General features: G+C 39.2%; 1 protein-coding gene across 6 annotated transcripts in view; it reads left to right on the top strand.

Annotated features, from left to right (window-relative positions):
* GRIA4 (glutamate ionotropic receptor AMPA type subunit 4) overlaps nt 1–17,400 on the top strand; it is a 237,775-nt gene that overhangs the window by 144,183 nt on the left and 76,192 nt on the right. For all 6 annotated transcript variants that reach the window (XM_086739579.1, XM_086739580.1, XM_086739581.1 and 3 more), the window contains exons 5-6: nt 14,714–14,767; nt 16,507–16,665. In XM_086739579.1, coding sequence (XP_086595705.1) covers nt 14,714–14,767; nt 16,507–16,665 — 213 coding nt within the window. The remainder of the gene's footprint in view (nt 1–14,713; nt 14,768–16,506; nt 16,666–17,400) is intronic.

The following is a 17,400-nucleotide window of genomic DNA, read 5'->3' as shown; positions in this document are numbered from 1 at the left end:
TTTAAGAAAAAAGAGTCTAGCCCAATGTAGAAAATGCAAAATAACAGCCATTTTAAAATATCAGCTGTTGACTTTTTTCCTTAGCATGAACGGTTTCATAACCTCTAGCAGACAGGTAAGGTGGCTTCAGAAATGGGCTGAAAGTTGGTGTACTCTTCCCCACATACACAGAGGCATTGATGAAGCTTCAGTGACTCTAATTAACTCAACTTCTTTCCTGCCTACTTCTGTAATTGAGAGCCTGAGTTGTGACTATACTGTAATACTTTGCAATGTAGAAGTAAATGTTCTGCAGAACATTTAGGAAAAGTAATTAAAGCTCAGTAATGAGGCTGTAACTCGAAGTGCTTTGCCCTTAAATCTATGCTAATGAAGGGAGAGAAACTGGCTTGTGGGCTTGTGTGTTTCTTCTCAAGTGACTACCCATATATATATACACATGTTCACACTTCTCCTGACTGTGGACCTCAAGCAGTGAAGACTGGAGACTTTTTCACTGGCTGTGTTCAGAAAGTGAGCTCATGCATTGCTCACCTACCCATACTCAGTGCCCGCTTACCTGGCCTCGTTCCTCCTGCTCACTGTCTTCTCTGAGCTGCCCAGCTGAGAAAATCAGCACCTTGCTTAGTTCCTCACTTCTTGTGCAGCTTTAATCTTACTATTTTCTATTTATTTTTGTTTCCTATATTTTTCTTAGTTCATTAGTTTATCTCATTTATTTTCTCCTCTCCATGTGCCTTGGTATGCGTAGAAGCTGCCTCCACACTCCGTACCTGAGGCTTGTCTTTAGGGAAAATTTCTCTCCTGGAACCCAATGGTGTATTTGAAATCCAAACTCCCGCTGTGCACAGCCAAGGATATGCATTTTTCATCATAGGATCTTCCTTTCAGGTTTTTTTTTTGTTGCTGTGGTGAGGTTGATGTTTTGGGCAAGGGCCAAACCTGTAGTCCTTTTAAGGGTGAAGTACAGAGAGATGAAGTTTCATTTTCAGATTTCCGTTCTAGAAAGGGAGTAGGGCCGATGTTAAGTTCAGGAGGTGCATTCAGCCTGCACACAAATGTTTATATCCGATTTGCTTGGATTGCCCCCTACTCTTTTAGCCTCAGAAGAGATTTCAGATCTTACCTCTCAAGGCTATGCCAAGACTTAGAAGACTCTGATGGTTTTCTTAATAAAGCTATGCTCCTCTTCTTTGGTCATGCTCACCCACACAAGACGATACAGTTTCCAGTAGCTACTGCAGATATTTGGAGGTGATTTGAATTGTTTTGCTTGGTTTCTGTATTGGTGCCAGTTGGCATGGCTTAGCTCAAAGCCCTGTTTAAACACAACACTGGAGCAAGACATCCATTTCTGCAGGGTCACAGAGTTGTTGCTTCAATTCATCAGTAAGACAGACAGCGTCTTCAGCCTATCTGAGTCAGTAGGTCTCCACCTACTCTTGAGAATCTGCCTTAACTTAAGCATACCAAGATAATTTTAGCCTTTTTTTTAGGTTTTATTCTGAGAATGGTGAAAGAATACCCTACTTCCTTAATGCCTTAAAACAGCCAAAACCAGGAAAGCTTTTTTGTTACCTGTGAGGGAAACTCCTCCTTTACACTCCTCTGGCAGACCTTATCATCCTGCGATCCCAGACTCTGAAAGACAGACCACAAACATCAAGACTTTTGCCAGAAGTGTTTTCTTTACTTGCCCATTTTAAGTGGTGCACGTGATTTGCCTTTGGGGAGGGCAAGCACTTCCTGACCCATTTTAGTCATACCTGGTGTATGGCTGGGGGTGGTGTGGCTCTGAACTCCCTCACCACAGCCTTTCAGGGCAGCTTTGGCAGCGCTGGTGCTTTGTGCAGCTCCACAGTCCTTGACAGAAGCGGATCCAATGCTTGACATGACCACTGCTGCTCATCCTCAGCAATAACACTGAAACAGTGCATTTCAGTGCTGCCCAGGAGCAGCAAAAGCAATAAAATGAAGATGGAAGGTGTCCCTGCCCATGGCAGGGGGGTTGGAACGAGGTGGTCTTCAAGGTCCTTTCCAACTCAAACCATTCTATGATTCTATGATTTTATGAAGATTTATTTAATGGCAGCTTTCCCCAGAACTCCCAAGAAGTGTGTTTCCATTTTGGAGAAAGCACATCTACTCTTAACAGTTCTGGAGGACTCTTTATGCTTAACAGAATGTTTTCTAGAACCTCATAAGTGATCTCACTAAATCTGATGAAGTGTCTCCCCAGTTAACTTACCTAGCTCTTTTTTTCATCTGTTCATACACAACCATAGTAAAAATATACCGTACAGTTTAAATTTTAAATACAAACTATGATAGTCCTTTATTTCTCTTGCATAAGTGACTAGAAACAGAGGCAAAGCCCCTTTTTCCTACATCCATGAAATTACAGATTGTTTTTGCCGTTACCTTTCCAGCTTACTGGGACAAGAGAGAAAAAAGGAGCTAAAACAAAGACTCAGAAAGATAAAATGACATCTCCACAGTTTTATCTAACAGATATAGCTTATATAGCAAAATGCATTTCTAGTGAATCATATTCTTCTGTCAAGGACCGTTATGTCCTTGTTTATCAGCATCCCTTTTTTCACGACACTTTCAGCAGGTGGTTTTTTAAAAGCACAAAAATATTCTGTTTGAATCAAAGGATAAAAGTCAGTGAGAGAGATGGAAAATTCTCTACTTGTGTGCCTCTTCTTTCCAAGTTGTGTTTCTAAAGTGCTCCCCTGATTTTAATACAAAGAACTTTCTGCTTAAGATGAAATGAATACTTGAAACACATCGTAACATTGTGATTTCCATTTCCTGCCAACTAATCCACTAATACTGGCAGCAAGCAGTACAGCGTCTGAACAGTCAGGGCCACAGCAGTCATTTACTGCAAATGGCACAGCGAGAATCAGGCCCATGTGTTTCTCTCACTGTTCACTGGGAGTTTTCCTTGTTTTCCTACTCCTTCTAATTTTATTTTTCTTCTTGCCTTCTAAAATAGTGTATCTATTTGCAGTTCTGGCTTATTCACTAAAAATCAGAAGTCCTGTCAGCCTAAGGATAAAGGGTGTATCTGCCAAAATTAGAAAATAATTACTTTAATCTTATTATGTATTTTTATTTGAAATATAGAACTCATGCTTCAAAATAAATATGCCTACAAAATAAATGTGGTTTTATTTATCACTGAGAAAGCCCAAAGTTAATACCAGGTACCTATTTAAGTTGAGCTTCTGAAAACCCAAGGCAAGCTTCCTAGTTTAACAGAATTATTTTTTTTTTTAGTTTTTATTCTCATTAGTATTTATTCATTGCTTGATTTGTATCAGTACAATCTGAAGCAATCCAGAAGCTACATATAGCAGAATGAAGCAGTATTTAGAATTACTGAAACAGTAAGAATTGAGGACTGACATCCCCCCTTGGTTTTTGTGGGCTTTGTTTTTCTCTTAGTCCACCACTACCACCAGCACCATAAAAATCTTCTTCCCAAAAATGTACTGAGCAAGTAAGAAATAGCAGTTACTATGGGTAATCAAGAAAAATGTGCAGGTTGACTGGCCAGGTAGTACCCATGTGCTGTAGACAGGAGGTGCAGTGTGTGGGTGCTTCTTAGCCCTTTGGTGGCAAAAACATATGGGTCTCTGTTCTCCACCCAATGGCCAGTGGTAATAAGACTGTACAGACTTAATGGCTTAGATGTCCTGGATGTCTTAGATGATGTCTTAGAGGCATTGTCTTCCTTTCAAGTGTAGCTGAAATTGGTGAATGTGTTTGTTAGAAAATATTTTACTGGAAAATTGATAGACAGACCCACAGACAGCTCACTAGCACAAATATGATTTATTTAGGAAAGATGACTATAAATATGTAGCAAAACACACACATTTAAGGAAATGTCGTATTACTCTCTTCTAAGTTTGACTTCCATTTAGTTAGTTGGAATAATTTACCTTCAGTAAATACATGTCATAGATTTCTTTTGTTATTTCTTTGTTTGTTAACTTTCAAGCAAGAGTAAAGTGTAATAAAATTATGAAATTTTGGTTAGATTTGATGAATAACAGAGAAAATAATTTTGGAGATTTCAGTGAAAACATGTATTGTTTGTTCAACCATAGCATTTGTTCTTTTTACTTCTTCAGACACTAATAACACTTATTACTAGAGAAGCAGACCGTCATTTGCTCAGCCATAGCTGATCTCACAGTTATTACTTATAGTTTGTTCAGTGCTCAGAAATGTGTTCAGATATACAGTGAAGCCAGTGGTCCAAATAGATTTTACAATTAAGCTGAAAAGTGTAATATAAAAATCGTTTAGATCACGATGGATAGTTTTGTTATCTGTAAATGGTTTAGCCCTTTTCTTTTGGCCTTTCCTTGCCTTTTCTTTTTACTGTTAATCTGTATCAAAAAGACATTTGAATTTATGTAAGGAAGTTTTCAAAAGCATGAAGTGGTGAAGTTGGAGGTTAACAGTTATGGTCCCCCATTTGTTTTCTGCCAAATTTCTTAATGTCAGGACATATTAAACATTGCAGAGGAAATAAGGTACCAGAGAAAAGACTGGAGTCTTCAAAATCTGAGATTTGTTTCTAGGCAGGTTTTGGACTCGATTTTGAAATTCAGACTGTGAAGTACTGACATGAACAGCTCTATTCTACAAACAGAATAACAGAATAATTGGGGTTGGAAGTGACCTCTGAAGGTCATCTAGATGCTCGTCCTGCCCAAGGGGGCTAGCCTAGATTAGGTTACTCATCCAGTCAAATTTTGAACACTTCCAAGGATGGAGATCCCACAACCCCTTTATGCCCTGTTTTGGTACTTGACTATCTCATGGTAAAAAACAAGTTCCTCATATCTGGCTGGAATTTCTTGTTTTGCAACCTATGTCATTTGCCTTTTGTCCTTTTGTTGTGAACGTAGAGAAAGAGTCAGATACCCTCTTCCCTAAACCATCCCATCAGGTATTTATACATGTTACTAAGATACGCCTGAGACTTTTCTTCTCCAGGCTGAACACTCTCAGCTATCTCAGTTTCCCCTTGTATGATAGATGCCTCAAGCCCTCAATCACCTTTGTGGCCCTTTTCTGGACCCACTCCAGTATGTCCATGTCTCTCTTGTACTGGAAGTCTAGCACTGGACACAGCACTCCAGCTGTGATCTCACCAGAGCTGAGCAGAGGGGAAGGATCCCCTCCCTCGACCTGCTGGCAATGCATCCCAACAGGCTGTTGGCTTTCTTTGTCATGAAGATGCATGACTGACTCATGGTAACCTTGTCTACCCAAATCCCGAGGAGCTCTCCAATAAAACTTGTTCCTATCCAGTGTGTACCCAGCCTGTCCGACTATGTTTGTTGAGTCAGGCCAAAAAATAAGGCGCAGATCTACACAGATGAGCTCATCTGTTTCTCATCACTCTGTTCGCACACCTATAGGCAGCTCTTGAGATAAAAACACCTTCTGAGTGGGTGAACTGTGTATCATCTTGTATTGATTCTTGCAAATCCATAACGTGCTTGCATCAGAAACAGCCAGAAGAAATACCGGGGTGATCAGATCAACCTCTGTGCTCCTTTAAGTGACCGCATCTAAAACAATCCTTCACTAAGCCAGGCAACATGCTTCTCCAGTATTTTTGTTCCTCATTCTCTGCTACTAAGTACTCTGCTACTTCTTCCTAATTTCAGACAGTCCTCTTGGACAGATTTTTACTAGGAATTGAGTTTAACTGTGTTTCCATAATGACTTTCCAGCAAAGTTCAGCAAAGCAAACTGAAAACCACAAGCTAACTGTAATTGGTTTTGTCTAGGACCCTTATGTTGACTTCTTTCTGAAGGAGCATATTGCTACTCCTAATTTGTGTTTTCTCAGGCTTTTTGATATGCAGTAACATTTGCAGTTTATTTCTACGTTTGTACACATATAGACATACAGATATAGACATAAACACATGCACACGGACATACACAGCAAAAAAAAATGTTTCCTCTTTCTGCAAGAATGGCAATGGATCTCCTTTCTTTTTCCATCTGTAGCAGCTCCATCCTCTCCCACCTGTCTCCATCCAACAAAGTTCAAACCTCAGCACTCTGTGTGTTAGATGTCTTTCAAGGTGTGCCCTGTGAGCATCATTTTCTTCTGAATTTTGCATAGTGAACCAGTTATGTTGTCAGAGATCGTCAGTCTGGCTGCTGCTCTACCAGACAGGCTGATTGATTCCAGTCTTTGTCTCCTGCTACCTGCACTCTCCTGCCCCTAAGAACTAAACAGGATGTTTCCCAGTAGACAGGCACCACCTTTCTCAGCTCTGTCAGTGCTGTGTATCAGCAAGATCAAGCCTCTTTGCTCATCTAGGGCTGTATTTGCCTTTAAACACAGAAGTGAAAACTGCTATGCGGTATCTGACACGTTTGATGCTTCGATGTACGCAGCTGAATTGATACATAATAATAAAAAGAATATACATTGCACTTTGTAATATGAAAAGTTGAACATGGATGGGAAGTTCTCACATAACAAAGTATTATTATCATTAATCTTATCTTCTAAAAGCTACAAGCCAATAAACTCTAATTACTAATAGCTGACAATAATTAACAGCCATGATAGGGAAGTAGCTGTGCAGTATCTTGGATGCTGTTCACAGCTGTCTAACTAACTCAGCTTTTCAACGTGTCATTTGACATCACTGATCCCCGGCTTCCCCAGCCTTAAGGAGCCTTGAGATACGTAGCTGAAAAGTACCATGTATGTGTTAGCACTGAAAACTCTCTGATGGGTAAAGTGGAGCAGGCTGTCACAACAAGATTGATTATTACCATCAAAATGAAAGTAAATAAATGTGTGAGTAGAGAAAAGCACAGAAGCTGACATATTCCACTCCTTCTTGGTCTGCTCTTACTATTTTGCCACAGGAGTGCTAAACCTGAAAAAGTAATGTTTGACTGCTGAATTTCTCTAAATTGATCAAGTTGTAAATTTTGCTGGTTTTAAAAACATGGTTTCTCTCATCTTAATTTCCAGTGTGTCTACTAACTGAAGCTAGCAACCGGCATTTTTGCAAACAATATTTAGATAATTAGCATAATTAATTTAAGGTAATAATAAGAAATTAAAACATAATACTTTAATAAATTACAGCATGATACTTACAGGAAGACAGACATTAACCAGACACATGAATTAAACAGAGTACTAACTGATTGACAGTATCCACAATTTCTTCTGCTTTATTTTTTTTCATGAACACAGCAGCACGTTGGTACAAGGGATACAGATAAGTATTTATCAAGAGATTGCATTGCTTTTACGTGTAGTTTAGTTGCATAATGAGCATTTCTTTGTCTCTTAAGTGAGAAATGGCACAGGCTTGCCTTATCTCTCACTGTCTCCAGTTTTCCACTATATTTTTATGATTTGCATTTACAAAATGCAGGTTTAGTTCTGCTCACGCAGAACCACAGGAGCAAATCATGAGCCAAAGAATTCAGTATGTGCACAGCCCGGGGTAATTTGGGCCAGTAGCAGCATTGTTGGACTTACACTGCTTCAGGGACATTGTAGTAGCTCTCTGTGTATCTCTTCTTAGTCCCAGGGGAGCTGGGAGATTCATAAAGTGCCTTTTCCTCATCATTCCTTTCTCTCCATGCTTTTTTTTTTTCCCTAGAGCTCTACAGAGTTGCTTCTAAACAACACTGTAATGTCAATGTAAACTGATAGCTCTTCTCCTTGAGGGAGTCGGCTGCTGGCACTGCCACCAGCGTCCTCCTTACGCCGCAGAGCCAGGAGGAGCTCTCTGCATAGATTCATTTTCTGTGAAGCAGCTGGGATTTTGCACACAATAATAGTTCCACATTGCACAGTAATAGAAACATATTTTGTCACTGCACCACACAACTGATGAGGTTTAGACCCGAGAAATAAGTTATTTCAGTTGCTGCAAGAATGAATAGGCAGTAGAAGACAAAGGATGAATACAAATGGTTTGGGGGATATGTAAAGTGACCTTCTTACACCCTTCTTCTCTTCCTTGCTTCCTTTTTCCCTACAAGTTTGAATATCCCATTAGTTCTGAGTGAGCCTTTCACAGGAGTAGGCTTTGAATGCAAACAACCGTAGCAGCAGAAGAAAGCAACCAGCCATGCTCAGGAAACTGGTTAATGGCCTTTGAGCCACCTCTCCGGGTTTTCTTCTCCGGCAGCTGCCCACACCATGAAGGGCTCTGCCCTACCAGCTGGTGGTGGGCGCGGGGGCTGTGTGAGAGTCACCCTTCCCCTCTGCTCGGCCGTGCGTGGGGCAGGTATGTGCACCGCTGCACTGGCTCAGCACCTGGCTTCCCAACAGAGAAAGAAACATCTCTTTGTAAGGAGCCACTTCTGCTTTGTGTGTTGCCTTCTTTAACATCCTCTTTGGTGGCTGTAGGCGGTTAACAGTCCACCCTTCCCCCAACAAGAGTGCCCTTTTGCAAGCATGGGCTGTTAAAATTAAGCTTGTTTCTCAATTGTTTCTTTATGGCTTTGTAAAAGATTTATCCTTGCTTCAGATATTGTATAAAATCCCATTTCGGTTGTGATTTATATAATCGCCATTTCTGCCACAATAGGTCAGGTCAGGTCTCAATCTTCCATCTTTAAGAAGTCTCCACACTTTTTATATTGTGTTAGACAGACTTCATTTTATTGCAGGTGTTCTTTTTTTTTTTTTAGGCAGCGGATTGTGACACAATAGCCAAGAGGAAAACCTTTGTTAAAGTCCCATGATAAGGCACAGCTATCACCCTTTGAAGAAATCTAACTGAAAATAAGTCCTTTTCAGTACAGCTGTACTGACCTCCATCTTCTGGAAATCATAACGAGGGATATTTCCTGCTACAGAAGTTAAGCATTCTTTTAAAATGGGTTATATGTAGTATCCATTTCATAGTAGTAGAGAACAGAGGGTGACTTGAGGCCTAATTCTCTATTCAGATGCTGGAAAGGCTTTTCTAGAAGTCAGTGAACTTTCCACTTCCAGGAAAAAAAAAAAAAGAAAAGAATCAAAGCAAACACTGGTAGCTCTTCTTTTCGATAGTGGAATAGTTTCTGAATTTCTTAGGGCAGGCTATTGTTCAGCTAAATGAAAAGAACAGTATTGTATAATAAAGTCAGAAAGTTCAGAGTTGTGTCTAAAGCCTAAGTTGGATTCAGACCTCACTGGCCATACTTTTGCCACCCTTTAAAGTCAGTGGTATAGTTCTAGTTACTTTTGGTTACCACTAGAATCACTGAAATCAAAATTAGGCATTTTCTTAATTGCAGTATTAAGACAATCAGCAACTTACTTAAGTACTAAGTAGATCAGCAATTAAAAATTCTCACAACATACTTTTCTTTTCAGTTTCTTATACATACATGCACTTCGTAAAGTGAATAGAGCCTAAGGTTTATTTTTTTTCTTTTTCCAAAGTTCACCTTTCTGAGGACACTCACATACCGAATGACATTTGGGAAAAAAAAAGTTTCATTACATTCTGAAACAACCTTGATAGCCCAATGGCCTTAATATTTCACTTTCTTTTATTCTGTTCTGTTGCATTTACTGAAATGAAGTACTCACTACTATTGTGACTAGTGGATAATACATGGAATTACCTGTTAATGCTAATTTGGGAAGCAGATTGTATTTTCTTATTCATTCTTTGTCTGAACAGCGTTGATTATTTAATAATTTCTTCAGTTTTACAAATAAAAGAGCTCCAGTTCTAGGTGCTAGCCACCTTGGTCATTGAGTTAAAACATGCAAATCAATATACAAAAGCCAGTGCAGCATCCTGCTTTCCCCTGCTCTCATCCTTCCCTGAAGAAGTCAGAAATCAGTTCACCCTTCCCCACACCTTCTTCCCAAAATCTCCTTGAGCAAGCTGAGGTCACCGTAAACTCTCATGCAGCAAAAGCCAGGTGCAGTATCTCTGTGTGGTGTTTAAGGAGAAGTCACAGTGGGAGTATAGAGCAAAAATAAATGTTTAGAAGATGTAGGTGAAGAAGTACTGCATGAGAGGGAGCAATGGATCTGATCCCACTCTCTCAGGTTGACGGCACTAGGATAGTTTTGAATCAGAGCATCCCAAAGCGTTGAAAAGGACAGTTATACATACAGAGGGTCCTCCCTGACCTACCATGACCCTGATCTACCAAATCAGCAGTTTCATGGTGTATCAGTGCTTATGTGACTGACAAAACATGTCTTTGATGCCTAGCCTTGTCTCAGGTTTTGCAACTGGCCATTGTGAGAGCCAAGTTAGACCTCCAGTTCCATGGGCAGAGCCACCGTGGGCACTTGTGGCAGCATCCCCCTCTCCTCAGGGCCTCCCTTTTGAAACAAAGACAATTCCCACTACTTAACCTTGTGCTATACATGGATCTGCCACCTGCCCCATGGATGCTTAGGGCCTGTCTAAAAGAATCTGGCCCACAGGCCCACAGAGCTATGATGTTGGTGGCAGGATTGTGCTCTTTGCAGCCATTTTTTGTGCTGTGTTTCACATCAGGGGTGAACTCAAAATACGTGAATTGGTTTTCTTTTGGATAATGCCAAACAAGAAGATCTACCCAGAAGCATTCCTGAAGTGCAATGTGCGTTCACTCTAGTGACCAAGTGTCCTGGTTTTGACAGGGATGGAGTTAATTTTCCTCTCAGTAGCCAGTGTGTTTTGGATTTCCTGTGTGAGGAGACAGGCCAGAGTAAAACCCTGAAACATGCACGCGATGGATGCCATGCCTTAGTACCAGCAGTTTTGCTGCACAGATACTATCCTGCGGACTTTGCTGCTTGCTAATGTAGATGTTAGGCAATGCAACTTCACCCTCTCTCTAGACTGTGACTGAGTTTGGCCCTTCCATCTGAATTTAGGGGTGCATGAGGAAGTACCTATGTTTTTAAGGTGCCCCCAGACTTAATGAACTTCTGTAACAAAGGCTTTCTGGACACTCTCTCATCTGTCAAAATCTCTGTCCTGTTTTTCCCTTTCAGAATAGATTTGCTGGATCTTTTACTCCCCTCTTTCCACTCTACCTTAGAAGAAAAATACACCTCACTCACTCACCAGAACTCATCTGTTTAGTTTGTGGTTCATGGCAATATCTACTGTAATGTGTATGGAATAGTTGAGGCCTCATCTCTATTAAAGCTCTAGTGACTGCTATCCGGTTAAAGAATAGAGAAGAAAAGTGTGAGAGTTTGCATTCCAGACTGAGTAGCTGTCAGAAATTCCTTCTCTTGTTAGGAAATACTTTAGGTCATTGCCTCAATTTATCTCAATGAAGAAGTACAGTATAGAGAAAGGTGGTTCTTCTGGTAGCGAGAATTCATATCCTATTTTGTAGATCATAATCTGCAACTTTGAGTATTCGAGAGAGACAGGTGACTGTATATATATTTCGGATATTTGAAAGTATGAGATGCTCATAGAGAACTGTTTCACTAAATAGGCACTTTTTTCCTAAATTGTAAGCAATTCCTGGTTTGCAAACCGTATGTGGTCAATAACCATAAACATTTTCAAATTCAAATTCAGAATTTTATCCTATCTTGATTGGAAATACAAGCTATATAGCATCATTTCTCTTCTCTATCTACATCATCAACATTTTTAGGGTGAAATTAATCTCAGTTAACATTAGGGATGTAAAATGTACGTGTCTACATCAAAGCTAATCGTCATCAACTCTTTTTCTACTCAGTGCAGAAAAATGCACAAGCTAATTAATTTTAGACATGTCCTTTAGGATAAGATGAATCATTTCCTCAAAGTACCTGCTCTTTCCACTGACTTAAAGAAAGTTAAGACCATTAGATGATATATAAATGCATACCTTTATCACTCAGCCTAAGAGGCAAGTTTTGAGACAATACACTGAAAAATTCAAATATTTTTTTCCCAGATATTCTGTGTTATTCACATTACATCCAGGAATTCTACAGTCATTTCTACATGCATTTGCTAGGAGCCAGCACAGAAGCAAATCTGGTTAATCATTTGCAGTATTTACTCATTTTGACTGTGACAACTATGGAAACATATCTAATGTACCTCAAAGGTTGTAGATCGATCATATGCTTGTTTTATTTGACTGATATGTTGCAATGATTGTCAAAATTTGTGTTACAAAACCAAACCAGGGAACAGATCACTAAGGGTGTTAATTGCCAAAGCTACATGAGCTTCCAAGAGCTCGAAGGGAGCTGCAGTGGTTTGCCCAAGATGAGGATCTGGTTATCATGTCATACACATCTTCAATCGTGTCAGTCCACTTATGTTGAAACTGTGATACTGTAGTTATTTTAAAATGTGAGATTTTAATCTAGATCAGTTTTCCTATAATGGGGAGGTAAACATATTTTCATTACCGTATATCGCTGAAGGAGTACAGATCATAGAATCATAGAATCATAGAATAGTTAGAGTTGGAAGGGACCTTCAACGGTCATCTAGTCCAACCCCCCTGCAAGAAGCAGGGACATCCCTGACTAGATCAGGTTGCTCAGAGCCCCATCCAGCCTGGCCTTGAACGATTCCAGGGATGGGGCATCCACCACCTCTCTGGGCAACCTGTTCCAGTGCTCTACAACTCTCATTGTAAAAAATTTTTTTCCAATATCTAATCTAAACCTACCTCCTTCTAATTTAAACCCATTACCCCTTGTTCTATCACAACAGGCCCTACTGAACAGCTTCTCCCCATCTTTCCTGTAGGCCCCCTTGAGGTACTGGAAGACCGCTATCAGGTCTCCCCGGAGCCTCCTCTTCTCCAGGCTGAACAGCCCCAACTCTCTCAGCCTGTCCTCATAGGAGAGGTGCTCCAGCCCTCTGATCATCTTTGTGTAAAAGCATTATGTATGTAAAATGTAAAATGTAAAATGTAAAAGCATTATGGGTGTCAGGGATCACATCTCCATTGAAGCCATTGAACTTTCTCCTTGTGCCAGCAGGAATTTGAATCCTTTGTATTCAGTGTAAAAAAATCACAGGACATGTGATTGAGTTGGTGATAGGGAAAAGTGCAATTTCTCCCGCCGCCACCCGCAATAAAATGGTAGCAATGGTATTTAATCAGTGAACTTAATGGGAGTTTGATTGAGTTCAAAATAAGCAACTCATTTATATGAAGAGTGACAATCTGGTCATGGCTTGGGGGAAGCTATGTCTTTTGGGGTTTTTTTTAGCTTATGTTTTGCTTTTTAAATACAATCGTTTTAGCTACAGACTATGAATACAAAGAGGTTGGCAAACAAGAACAAAAGGATAACAGACAAATTGCTTATTCACTTTATTACTTTAAAATAATGAAATTCAAACAGTTCTAACAAGATGCTTATCCCTTTGATTTTCTCTTCCACTCTGCTGTAGGAGGAAATTGACTTACTGGAACCACAGAGCTGGGAATCAAGCATTTCCAGGTCTTAATTCAGATTTAGATCCCAGATCGTTGGGTGTCTTTGGCAAAATTATTTAGTCCTTCAGCAACTTGTCTCTTATCTCCAAAATGTGATATTAGTTATTTTTTGCTGCACTGGGAAAAGGGGCTGCGAGGCTTAGTGAACGTTCTGTCTTTTGAGCATGAGGTGCAATCCAAGGAGGCAAGAAGCTGCCAGATCTTCAGGACAGGGCCTAGAGCTGCGATTTCAAAGCAGGAGAGGAGACAGATATATTTAAAGTTCCTCATTACTTACTGAGTAACCTGCACCACATCGAAAACTTTTGCCTGTATCTTATTTATTCATTTGGAAGGAGGCTAAAGTGCTTTGTGGAAATGAGTACATAAGGTGAAAAAAACTTACATATTTGGGCTGCAAGCAGCCTTTTTCTAAATGATTGGTAAACTATCAAAAATAACAGTTAAAATGCAAGCTTCATGTTGCAGGTATTACTGTTAGTTTCTTCAGTAAAACCAGCTTTAATCTGTAATGAAGCTATCAACACCATTTTCTACTGACAAAATATTGTCTCCTTATTTTTTATTTTTTAACACATTAAATAAGAGGCATTCCATCACAGGAATGGCAATAATATTGATACAAGATGTGAGTTGGCGTAGTTTTTGTCTAAACTCTTTTGTTGATTTGCCATATCAAGAACGTAGCAGCTGCACATTATGGTTGTTCCGTTTTTGCATCACTTGATGTTGTGTTTTGGTTAAACACTCAAGGGCAGCCTCACTGTCTGTTCTTGCGCTGTCCTTGTTCCCAAAGTCTTTAGCGTAATACTAAGAGCTGAGTAACAGTCACAGTGCTTGACCACCTCAAGGACAAACAGCTTTGATCCCAAGAAGTTAAAACCCAGTTTGATTAATAAATTCCACACGTGCTTAAAATGAAAAGTTACTTCAGTGGGTAGGCTTTCTAGCTAATGTGTGACCTCCTCCTTCTGAATTTGTATTCCGTAGATAATTGCTGTTTGATAAAATAGTATATACTAGAACAAATTTTTGAGTCGTATGGAAGACACTCAGATTACCAGCTCATTACTTTACTGACTTTCATTTTAACTTCTTCCCATGATTAAGCACCTGGAAAGTTATTGCTGTCTTAGTGGAGAAAGACTGTCAACATTCTATTACTGATGCTATATAATTCAGAATTTAAATCTATATGGCTATGAAAACACCTTCCTAGAGAAAACAATATGACATTGTTTTTTTCTTTCTTATTTCTCTCCCACAGATTGTGAGCGTGGGAAAGCATGTTAAAGGATACCATTATATTGTTGCCAACCTGGTAAGATACTTTTCTAGAATTATACCTCTGCTCGGTAAGTGGAACAGTCAGTTTTGCTTTGAAGTTATAGCACTGCACACAACATTTGCCATTTGTCACTAATATGTGGTTGTGCATAATACATTCTTTATGGTGCGCAAAAGAACTTGGGTTTGTTGTTACAGCCATCTAGACAAGAAGGGCACAATGTTACCCTCCTAAATTTTATCAAAATCAATGTACTGTGGAGGACTGCTAAGTGCATCTTGTGGCTGAATTAGAATTTACAGAACTACACAATGATTTTTGACTTGTCTTTTTAATATTACTAACTTAACAATTCTCGAGGTAACTTTTCTACATTCTCCAGGGAACATTCATTTTGCTGTAAGATCAGTTATTTCCAGTCAAATTACTAGTTCAGTATTTTCACTCTGAGTCTAAACTGCGCATTCATGCAGACAATGTTCAGAAGAGGGCAAAGAAAGAGTAAATGAAATATTTTATTTTTAAAATAACTCATTCTTTAAGCCGAAGTACCTGTCTGGCCAAGCACAGTGAATGTAGAACAGAGTCTAATGTATGTCTTAAATTGTTTTCTTTTTACTCTCCCTCAAGGAATTTTAGTTAACATGAAATATTTTATTGCACTTTGATGTACTTGTGATCTTAACTTAAGTGATCTTAACTTAAGATCACTTCAGATTATTTTTAAGACCTCAGGCATTTTAAATGAGACATATCTATTCTCTGAGGTCTTACAAATTAGATTTTCAGCATTACAAATTTACAGTTCCCCAAGTAACTTTTCCCATGCAAAATAGTTGCTGTAAACAAGGAACTGGATGTTGTATATAGTGGAGACAGGCAGATCTACTCATCTGCTTCAGGAGGGGCACACGTTGCTCTCTACTGGCTGTTCAATAATGTGGGTAATATGACTTCCTGATGTGTCACCTTTTATATTCACTGTCAGTATCCTGTAAGACATGAATCAAGTCTTTGTCCTTAACAGGTTTTTTACCTGGAGTATTGAGCCAGTACCTACAATTTTTTTTTCCTTAAATGTTTCTTTTTTGAGTGTGATAATACACTTCTGTTTGCATTGATAAATTCCAACCAGATGAATTTAAGAAAATAAAAATAAGATATATAGCAGATCTGAGAGCTACCACCATCATATTTCACAGAAGTTTGATTCTGATATTATGTTCTCCTTGCACTAACAGTGAGATCCTCATGTGCTGTCTCTACCTTCTAATGTCTATTATCTCATTATCTCAGACATCTTCATCCTAAACAATAAATCCTGAAATAAATGTAGTTACAGAATAGTGTTGTTCATTTTGAAAGTGTTTAAAAAACCGGGGATACGTTGGTTAGAGCACTAGTACAGTGCTCATTCACATCTGCCAACTTTGATGGAAATTGGATTAAGGCTTTAATATTCTGCAGGCATTTTTCAGTTGATTCGCCAAAAGCATTTCTTCAAAAACTGTCTGCCATTCCCAGCAATGTGTTGCTTAGCTGTCAAGAGCACCCTAGCAATAATGTGGGAAATTTATTTCTCAGGTTTTTTTCATTCTTTATTACACAAATGGAAATTATCAACAAAGGTTCAACATTATTCTCTGGTTTTAAATTCTGGCTTCTAATGGAAACCTGCTGCTGTACATTCTTTATGCTGCCTTGCTGACCTAGAACAGATTGGACCCACAGTGGCGTACGAGGACAAACAAAAACTTAAATTGATTTTCTAGGGATTCAAAGATATTTCTCTGGAGAGATTTATGCATGGAGGAGCCAATGTGACTGGATTTCAGCTAGTAGATTTCAGTACCCCAATGGTAACTAAGCTGATGCAGCGCTGGAAGAAACTGGACCAGAGAGAATACCCAGGATCTGAGACCCCACCAAAGGTACTGGCTAATCTGAAGCACTACCAAAGATATCACTCAAGTGTTGCAATTTCTGATTAGCATGGTTGAATACACAAATGAAGACCTTAAGATTTAGGAAGAGGAGAAGGCAGTTGATATTACTATTACTGGCAACTGATTATGCCTGTCTTTATGGTTGTATGATAAAAACACAAACTGCAACACATTTCACTGATGTACTTTAATGTCCTTTGTCACTTATTGTCCAACTTCACCCCTTTACTGACAGGAACTAAAGGTCAAATGCTTAACTGACAACTTAATTTCAACCAATTTTACACAAATTAGTCTAATTATCTAGATTCACTTAGAGTGCAGAGATTTACCGACAGTTGAATTCTTCTATGTATGAGGTGGAACCACAACCGTAAATTTAATACCCAAACTTCATTTGGAGTTTCCTCTGGAAATTCTATCCACCTCAAAACCTAGTCTATTAATCACTTTCAAGCACAATTTTACAATGAAATTACATCCCAGTGTTCCTCTATCCTGATTCCTTACAGATGGATAGGAGAATATTTCTCTCACCTATAATTTTTGGCAGGCAAATCACAGCATAGCTATAGATATGACTTCATCAATATAGTTCTGTTATTACACGTAGTAATGCATATCAGACCTAGTTGAGACTGAGCTCCCTTGTGCTGGGCACTGCAAAGATAAGCCATCAGTCCTCCTTCGGCTGGGAGACTGGTAGACTGGCAAAGTCTA

This window comes from Chlamydotis macqueenii, chromosome 1 (assembly GCF_036417535.1).
Source record: "Chlamydotis macqueenii isolate bChlMac1 chromosome 1, bChlMac1.mat, whole genome shotgun sequence".
In the NCBI taxonomy this organism is placed as follows: domain Eukaryota; kingdom Metazoa; phylum Chordata; class Aves; order Otidiformes; family Otididae; genus Chlamydotis; species Chlamydotis macqueenii.
Note: the sequence above shows the minus strand (reverse complement) of the source record. Positions and strands in the feature narration are given on the sequence as shown.